The sequence below is a fragment of the Gavialis gangeticus genome, unplaced genomic scaffold, assembly GCF_001723915.1.
Source record: "Gavialis gangeticus isolate Ggan-Ray unplaced genomic scaffold, GavGan_comp1, whole genome shotgun sequence".
In the NCBI taxonomy this organism is placed as follows: domain Eukaryota; kingdom Metazoa; phylum Chordata; order Crocodylia; family Gavialidae; genus Gavialis; species Gavialis gangeticus.
Window position 1 is genome coordinate 16776182 of NW_017729002.1, and position 9727 is coordinate 16785908.

Sequence of the window (9727 nt, forward strand, 5' to 3'; positions counted from 1 at the left end):
ACTTGGTGTTGGAGGAGTTCACAGAGATGGTGATTCTTGTTTGAAATCTCTGGGTTTATCTTGGGAAGGTGGAGGTGTATGCACACTTAAGAGTGCTAATGTTGCATGGCACCCCACAGCACCCTTAGAAAGATCACACGGCACTCAAGTTGAGAGTCATGGGAACGAACACAAAATCTTCACTTGGATACTAGTGACAAGCCTGCTGCTGTGGTTCAGTGGTAGAGCCCTTGCCCACCATGTGGGACTTGTGAGTTTGATTCCCAGACATGCACATAACTGCAATTGTGGATTATGTCTCAATGCCCTAAAAGGGGCATAGAAAGTCTAGGGAGCCACGACTCCCCTGTAGTCCAACCTGTGTGTGTTGAAGGTCCTAGTGATCTGTCACACATACACTGTGATCCAGAAGCAACATCAGTTGCTTATAAAAAAAAAAATGTATCCAAGGCAATGATACAACATGTACACACATGCTTGCCCTAGGTTACAGTCTACAACAGTACAGGAGTCTGGATACATGTCTTTATGGAGTGACCCCCACAAGTGCTGCGCTTTTCTAGGCTGAGCTGATAGAAGTTTATAGAGAGAAATGGGGAAAAGATTAAGTTGCTGTTAACTGAAAGCTCTTTCTAAAACAGGCAGCTTGTGGGCTACATGCAGCCCATGGGTAATTAAATCAGTGACACTCAGCCAGGGTGCTGCAGTACCCTGGGGTGCCTGTAGATCCTTATTAATTTTATAAGCAACATCAGTTGCTTATTATTAACTGTAAATATTATCAAGCTTGTCAATAAGTGTGTACAAAGAGAAACAGTAGGTAGTCATTGAATAATTTGTGCTGTTCAGTCCATCTTCCATAGTTGCAGTTCTTTGTCCATATCATCATTTGTATTTTTCAAAGATTTATTTGAAAGTTTCTTATGACAAATGAGTGGTAAATTTATGCTCAACTCCTCAAACTGGGGGAAAAAGGGCTCTTTAGCCTGGCTCCTGTTTTTTAACGCATTTATTTCAAAGGATCATGCTGATAACACTGTTGTCAACAACTTTCAGGGTTAGGGGAGCAGCTGAAATTCATGCCTTGCTTGAAAGTGCAAAGAAAGTAAAGTTACTTTAAATTTCTCTATTATAAAATTTACTATAAATTATAAAGTTACTATAAATTTCTCTTATATAAATATAAGAAAATGAGGTTTTTGTCCTAGGTGAGTAAAAGCAGACTTTGAAGATTGGGAAAAGGCAAGAATTACTATAGTCATTGACACAATTAAAACTTGACACTAAATGAGGAAAATACAATGTCCATGTCTTGCAGTGTTAACATTTACAAATCAAAGAATAAGTTTTCCACTCAAAAAATGTAAGATGTTTTAGAGTAGGGCTGTCCAACTCATTTGGGTTGGCAGGCTGGATTAGAAGCTTCTTGTGGGTTACACAACTCAACTCTAGCAGCTGGGCAAGATGGAGCAGCATTAACTCCAACATACTGGCTGCACCTCCATCACTTGCTCTGCCCCCAAAAGGCACCCCCAACCCTCAGCCCAGCCATTCTTTGACAGGGTGAGCAGTGGCGGTGCTAAAAACCCCGCCCCACTCCACTGCCAACACAAAGGCTCTGACAGCTGCAGGGTTTAACACTGCTACTACTTGCTCACTGCAGAATTTCCAGGCTCTGCAGGCTATCATTTAACCCAGTGGTTCTGAACCTTGAGTCTAAAAGAGGCACCCCACTTTAAACTCAAGGCACCCCTCAGAAACTGACAGCTCTTAGTTTTCACTCATTTCTTGACTACAGAAAAATACTAGAACAATTCTTTTGTTGCAAATAACTCAGAAAGATCACAACCAGTCAGAATGTATTTAACACCAGGAATTCTTTGGGTGTATCTTGTGAATCAAACTTGCACACGTAGCAGTGCTAACACTGCATGGCACCCCTGAAAGGATCTACAGGCACTCCAGGGTACTGCAGCACCCTGGCTGAGTGTCACTGATTTAATTACCCATGGGCTGCATGTAGCCCACAAGCTGCCTGTTTTAGAAAGAGCTTTCAGTTAACAGCAACTTAATCTTTTCCCCATTTCTCTCTATAAACTTCTATCAGCTCAGCCTAGAAAAGCGCAGCACTTGTGGGGGTCACTCCATAAAGACATGTATCCAGACTCCTGTACTGTTGTAGACTGTAACCTAGAGCAAGTGTGTGCGTGCGCATGCACATACGCGTGCACATGCTGTATCATTGCCTTGGATACATTTTTGAGAAATTTCAAGTGGAAGAGGTTCTCATAATATTGGCTTTAGGGAGAGTGCTGCTTGCGTGCATCTCTGGGACAAATTCATGTAGTACTTAAGAGACAGAAATTGTAAAGTTAGGGGCTCTCCAAATGTTTAACACAGGATCGGGTGCTGCTCCTGTTAGCACGAACTCAGAACTGTTCAGTCCTAGAGAGACAAGAGGAACATGCATAACAGGATGCGCAGTTTTGAGATCAGGCATCAGATCCCAAACATGGCCTTTCAACTTGCCAACATATGTGGAGCCCAGGATTGCCATGCTGGGTTCCACCTCTCCAGCAAGTTGAAAGCACATGGTTTGGAAGTGCCAGCAATGGGGACTTGATGTGGACAGCCCTGCATGCCCATTGTTTCTTCTCATCAGCACCTATAGAGCTCTGCACCAACTTTGAATGTGCCTACGTTACTTATATATGATTATATATAAAGGTGTATTCCTCCTCCTTCCTCAGTCTCTCCACCAGTATAAGCAAGACTTTGCATTGTGTTGTTGCAGGTAGATAGACAGACATTGAGGTCCCTGGCAGACATTTACATTTATGGCACAACTGATGTGTGAATTGTGCCATAAATTGTAACATGCCACATGCTCAGCTAATTTATGGCACTATAAAATGACAAACCAGCCACAAAGATGTTTCACATATAAAGCAGAATATCCTTGTGGCTGGCTTGTAAAGCACCTTAAACTGAATATGTGGTGTGCCCCCATTTACATGTCAACAATCAGCTGACTGTCAGCATGGAGGGGGCTGCCACCAGGTTTCAGGCTTGGAACTGCCCCTGTAGGCACATTCAAATCTGGTGCAGGGCTCTACAAGCACACCTCTATAAGGTGAGGGGAGTCAAAGGATATGCAGGGCTCCCCCCACTGACCACCCCCTACGCCACCCAGCACTTGAAAACTGTGTGGGGCTTTCAATTTGCTGGTGAAGGAGGAGCTCAGGACTGTGCTAGCAATTTGAAAGGGCACAATTGGGATCTGATACCTGATCCCAAAATTCACACATCCTGCTATGCAGGTGTGTCTCGTATTTCTAGGGCCAAACAGTTGTGAGTTTGTGGTAACAGGAAGCAGCACTAGTTTCTGTTTCATATCAGGAAAGCCTCTACCTTCACAATCTCTCTCCCTAATTACCCCATGAATCCTGCCTGACTGGCACTAATCCTTAGGCAGAACAGAAGTTGATCCTCCTGTGCACATGAGGGGTGATCAAAAAGTTCTAAGACTTAGCCTTTATTTTAAAGAATAGTGTACAAACAACATTTTTATGAGCTATCCGCTTCAAAGTAATCTCCCCCAAATGATACGCACTTGTCCCAACGTTCCTGCCACTTTCGGAAGCAATGCTGGAAGTCTTCAATTGTGAGTTTTTTGAGTTCCGCTTTCACATTCTTATGGATGGTTGGTATGTCATCAAATCTCCTTCCTTTCAGCTTCATTTTGATTTTCAGGAACAGAAAAAAAATCACATGGGGCAAGGCAGGTGAATACGGAGGGTGTGGTATCACAGGAATGTTTTTTTCAGCCAAAAATTCTTGAATGGAGACAGCAGTGTGTGAAGGAGCGTTATCATGGTGCAGAAACCATCAACCATTTTCACACAGCTCGCAGTAGTTTCTTCTAACTTTATCCCTCAATTGAATCAAAACATCTTTATAAAAGGCCTGACTGATTGTTTGACCACTCAGTACAAATTCCTGATGAACAGTACCCTGAACATCAAGTCTTAGAACTTTCTGATCAAACCATGTACACAAAGTTATGCTTCTTGGCAGCACTTGTGTGAATGCTGTGGAAGCAGTATAGATATATACTCTATGTTCAGGGTCACAAGGAGGAGCCACCCCAACTCCTTATCTGATGCATTCATGTTATGGATTGAGCTGGTCCTATCAAAGCCTCATTTTATGCTGTGGAACACACAGACATTGGCAGGAGACACTAGTGTAACTACATTCTTCACACCAATGCAAAATTTCTTACAGTAGCCAGGGCCGGAGTAACATTTTGAGAGCACACATACTCCTGATTCTTGGATATGAAACTATGAATAAATATGGGAGAAATTCCCCATTCTGGGGATCTGTCTCTGATAGCTCAGGTGCTGAGAATATTTCCAGGAAACCAAATGAGGCCCAGTTTAAAAAAAATATTGAGGATTTAAAAAACAATAAAGACAATGATTTTAAAACTAGAATTAAATGCCAATGCTCCTTGATATCTAAATATCCAGAGAGGGTCCATGGGTCTACAGAAAAAGGAAAATAAACTCTATGAATCCTGGGCAGAGGCCTCTTCATGCAACACCTAACTTAACATGGCCCCAATTTTCATTGATGTTTCTAGGCTTCAGTTACAGTGAAATGAAATAAGTCTAATTTTTTTATAAAGTGGATATTTATGACCATTTTTGCTTTACAAACAGGAAAACTGAGGGTGTCTACACATGTTCTGGGGGTGGCGGTGGCAGGCGCTTCAGAGTGGCTCTCAGCAGCTGCTCTATTTAAAGTGCCTGTAGTGTCTCGTGTATTCAGCGTCCTGAACATCAAGGGGCACTTTAACTACAGCTCATTCGACAACCTTTAGCTAAAGAGCCCCTCCTGCAATTTTGAAGCATGGGGACACTGAAAACATGAGATACTGAGGCTGCTGGTGCATATTAATCAGTACACTCCAGCAAACTCGATTAATAGAGTCCACTTTGATACGCTGCAATTACCGTGTGTTGGAGCAGGCATCTTGCACGTCTACAGTCACCCTGAGGCACTGTCAGGTGAAGCAAGTCACCTGAGATCACAGAGACAAGACTAAGGAAGCTGACACTAGGCTTTCCACCCCCACCTCTGATCATTAACAGATCTTCTCATTCTACCCCATGCAATCCCAATAAAAACCCCGTTAGACTGTAAAAGTTTCTTTGCAAATTATCTGAATCTACTCCAAAGGATTCACCACACTGCTTACACAAAATTCTCTCTCCTTCCCCTCCCCAAATGACCCAGGCCTCAAGCACCTCCTGGTACTGCTGCTGGCTCCAGCCACAGGCTCCTCATATACCTAGCATTTATATGGCTCCTTTTTCTACACTACCATTTTTATTCATGCTATTCAATGTGTTCTGTTTTTCCTAGAACTCTTTATTCTTTACAATCAAGGTAGTCCCTACAGCTACCTGGGGAGAAACATGGCCAGCGTCTAGCTACAAGGATCCTCTGCAAGGAAAACTTTTCCCTGTACTCGGCCCATTCTTAGTGTTTCCCTCCAATATGGATCCTCTGATGCTGAACAAGGTGTGAGCTCTGACTGAAGCTCTTCCCACAGGCACCACAGGCATAGGGGCGCTCTCCTGTGTGGATTCTTCGATGCTTAATCAGGGCTGAGCTCCAGCTGAAGCTCCTCCCACACTGGGTGCACTCATAGGGTTTCTCGCCTGTGTGGACTCTTTGGTGCTTCATGAGGTCCGAGCTCTGACTGAAACTCTTCCCACAGTCTGAGCACTCATATGGCTTCTCCCCTGTGTGGATCCTCTGGTGCTGGATGAGATGAGAGCTCACACAGAATCTCTTCCCACACTGGGCGCACTCATAGGGCTTCTCACCTGTGTGGACTCTCTGATGCTTCATGAGGTCAGAGCTCTGACTAAAGCTCTTCCCACAGTCTAAACATTCATAAGGCTTCTCCCCTGTGTGGATCCTCTGGTGTCGTGTCAAAGCAGAGCTCACACTGAAGCTCTTCCCACAGTCGCAGCATTCATAGGGCTTCTCTCCGGTATGGATCCTCTGGTGCTGAATGAGCTGTGAGTTCCCTATGAAGCTCTTCCCACAGTCACTGCATTTATAGGGCTTCTCCCCAGTGTGGATGATCTGGTGCCGAATGAGGTTCGAGCTCACAGTGAAGCTTTTCCCACAGTCGGCACATGCATAAGGCCTTTCCCCTGTGTGCTTGGTCTGATGCTGGATGAGGTGCGAGCGCTGCCGGAAGCTCCCCCCGCACTCATCACAGCCGAAGGGCTTCTCCCCTGTGTGGATTCGCTGGTGCTGTATGAGGTTGGAGCTCACCCTGAAGCTCTTCCCACAGTCACTGCATATTGTTGGTCTTTCCACTGTGGAGTTTCTGTGCTGGACAATATCTGGCAGCTGCCTAAAATCTCCCTTGCATGCACTTTCTTTACCTTGACTCTTCCCTGGAAGAGCTCTTGGAAGTCTTTCTGACCTGCAATGATGACCATCAGCTTTGCCCTGCTCAGGAATCTGAGATATATTCCCTTGGGATATGCTTGATAATGTGTCACTTGGTTCCACTGACTCAGGACTGTCCTGGTGCAGGATCGCATTCTCATGCTCATACAGAATCTCATCACCTGCTGCAATAAAATGAGAAAGCAGAGATGAGTCACTGGAAAGAAAGGAAACTTTAGGAAATGGGACTGGAAGAGAAAACCTGAAAATCATATTTTCTGTATGAATGTATTGTACCTACTATTGTTACAGGTTCACCTCCACTGTTACATATGCCCCTGAGTGCTGTTGCACTAAGGGCCACCCAAAACTATTGAGCCATCTGTAAAAGACTAAGGAATTGGGAGCTTGACTAAAGATCCCTTATCAGAGGCAAGTGGTTAAAAACAGACAGGGCAGAGCAACACCACTTGGTGTCTGAGCAGGAGTGCAGCATCCTGCAAGGGGCATTTTCTCAGAGCTCTATAGCCCCTCTTCCCCAGCCATGTGCTACTGCTGCTGTGGTATCCCATAACTTGTCTGTAACACTGCTGGGGGGGGTCTGTGCTGGCACGGGAGGGTAGGGCTGGCAGGAGTAAGGTTGGAAATGGGCTGGGGGGAGCAGCAAGGCGCAGGCTGCAGTTGCGGGCATCAGTGTGATGGTGAGTAGAGGACCCTTGGGGTGGGGACAGCATGGTATAAAAAACACTGCCTGCAGTAAAGCAGGATTGCCAACCCAATCCTTTTTTTTTTTTTTTAAACTTATACTCTGAAAAGTTTTTATTGACAACCCAATTTTTTTTTTTTTTTTTTTTTTTTTTTTTTTTTTTAATTATTCTTTTAAAAATTTTTTTTTTCAACCCCATTTTTTTTTTTTTTTTTAATTATTCTTTTAAAAATTTTTTTTTTCAACCCCATTTTTTTTTTTTTTTTTAATTATTCTTTTAAAAATTTTTTTTTTCAACCCCATTTTTTTTTTTTTTTTTTTTTTTTTTTTTTTTTTACTATGGTTAGTGTTAAACCCTAAATTTGAACCTGGACCTTGCCCAGGGCCTGGCAGAAGGGTTACATTTATATTTTGTAAAATATATTTCAGTAAAAACATGTACCAGTGAAAAAGGTTGGTCATCAGTAAAAAGTTTTCAGATTGTCAGAAAAAAAAATTAAAATAAAAAAGTTCTTGGGTTGGCAATCCTGCCGCTGCTGTTAGAGCCAGAGCTGCAGCTTAGAAAGTGCACAGTGTGGCAGTATAGGTGGCACAGAACAGTGCAGGGTAGAATACTGAACAGTTACACCTCTGCTGAACGCTAAAAACAATTGCCTGAACACAGATTTAATGGCTTTATGACTCATGATAATCTACTTACTATTGCTGCTAACCTTTCTGCATTGCACAGGTAATAATCAATCATCCTTCTAGCTTTTGAATAGTATTCTTTTTTTACATCAGGGGGTGGGGGGTCAAACATATGGCCCATGCTGGATCCAATCTGTGGAGCTTCTCTGTCTAGCCCACTGGGCCACCTGTGGACATTGGATATTGGGGGACATGGCCTGCCACAGAACCCAGGGCCTGTGGCCCCACTGGACATGTCTATTAGCAGTGAGCCCGCCCCACTGCTGCTACCCCTGGACTCACTCCCTCAGGCCTACCACAGCCACTGGACCTCTTGCTGCCACCAAACTCCTCACCACCACTGGACACCTCACTGCTACCACCATCATGATGATAACTGTGGTAGCCCTTGTGCCCTGGGCTAGTTCTACCCTTATTCTATATAATTTACCCATTCAACTTCATTTCATTTCCTTTGTCTTTGGAGCTAATTTGATCACCATTCTTTGCTCCCCCTTCCTGGGCATCCTCCATGCCTCAGGTGATTGTAATGAAGGAATTTCAGTGAGCTAAATTCTAGTCTGCAGTTCTTGCTGGGAATACTTTTGGTGGGGGTTCAGTGTGAGCATATGTTAGTTCCCAATGCAGGTCATCTATATTCACCTCAGGGCCAGATGGCAGTCTAGGCCTGACAGCAAGCCATGGAGAGTGCTCTCTGATAGGTTCCCCATGACATAATGATCCATTGCACTGGGTGAGGTTGTCCCCAGGTTAAGACTATATTTCTGTATAAGTGTTTTGTTGAAGTGTAGCTGACAGATCTTGAGAAAAGGGAGGCTCTGAGAGAGCTAGAGAGAGAAGTTCCCAGGATGGACACCAAGAAAAGGAACAGTTCCAGGGAGGAGAGAGTAAAGTCCACAAGAGGACAGAAGAAATCAATGGAGCAGAGTTTGCTCTGCTGTTGCAGACAATAGGCACTCTGATACCCCTCTTTAAAAGAAAAAAAACACTCCTTGTCAGGAGCTGACCATAAAGAAGCAGCTCCCAGAACTGGAGATGCGAGGGATCACTGGGGAAGCCAGAGACTCAGAAGAGCTAGGGTCTCAAAGTCAGAGTCTTGCCCTTTATGAAGCCATGCTAATGTGACTGCGCAGGGTCCTCCCAGGAGAAGGAGACTGAATAAGGTCACATCTTGGGAAAGTCCCAAAGAACAGCTTTCCCCTTCCCCTCAAAAAGGCGAAGTTTGATCCTTTTCATGGCGGTGACCAAAAGCAAACCATTTTTTTTCCATTGTTCAACTCAGTCTGTGTCTGTTTCTTTTGGTGATCCAACACCTTTTCCATCTAAAAGATGGTCCAATAAAATATATCACAAAAAACCTCTTGTACATTTCCTGGGCCATCATGGCTACAATAACATTCCAACTCTACTCAAATAAATAAGTCACTTGGGTTTCTTGAAATTATTACTGTACTCTGCATCTTGTCTAATGGCATTGCCTAGAAGGCATAATCAATAATTACCCTACTGGGCAAGTGCGGTTCAAAAAAATTAATAAGATGACCATCCATGCTACTGAGCTCTCACAATCTTGGCTAATGCGGAGTTTGTCACCAGCAGGACTAAAATCATGAGCTGAATGCTGAATATTCTGCAAAACAAGGGACAAGGGGACAATTTTCCCGTGTCCTATCTGAAATAACAGGCAAAGAATGAAGAAGGGCAAAGTTTTCTGCTTGAATTCAGTCAAGATGGTTGAGCAGTCCTGGCAGGTATCTACCATAAAATACAGATTAGATGATAACAAGTTAAGAAATACAGTTTAGACCTTTTGGCTCCACCAGCCAGATGAGAAAGTAGGGCAGTTGACTA

At 43.8% G+C, this 9727-nt stretch overlaps 2 protein-coding genes across 4 annotated transcripts in view; both read right to left on the minus strand.

Annotated features, from left to right (window-relative positions):
- LOC109290782 (zinc finger protein 501-like) overlaps positions 1–9727 on the minus strand; it is a 73011-nt gene that overhangs the window by 43597 nt on the left and 19687 nt on the right. The window contains exon 1 of one of the 3 annotated variants that reach the window (XM_019507545.1): positions 5475–5564. The exons of 1 other annotated variant lie outside the window; for it this stretch is intronic. The gene's annotated coding sequence lies outside the window, so the exon portion shown is untranslated. Of the gene's footprint in view, positions 1–5474; positions 5565–9727 lie in introns of those variants that run through there. One more of the 3 variants, XM_019507542.1, reaches the window with a different exon arrangement.
- LOC109290686 (zinc finger protein 501-like) overlaps positions 4491–9727 on the minus strand; it is a 26237-nt gene continuing 21000 nt past the window's right edge. Inside the window, exon 3 of the mRNA XM_019507395.1 lies at positions 4491–6665. Coding sequence (XP_019362940.1) covers positions 5551–6665 — 1115 coding nt within the window. The 3' untranslated portion in view covers positions 4491–5550. The remainder of the gene's footprint in view (positions 6666–9727) is intronic.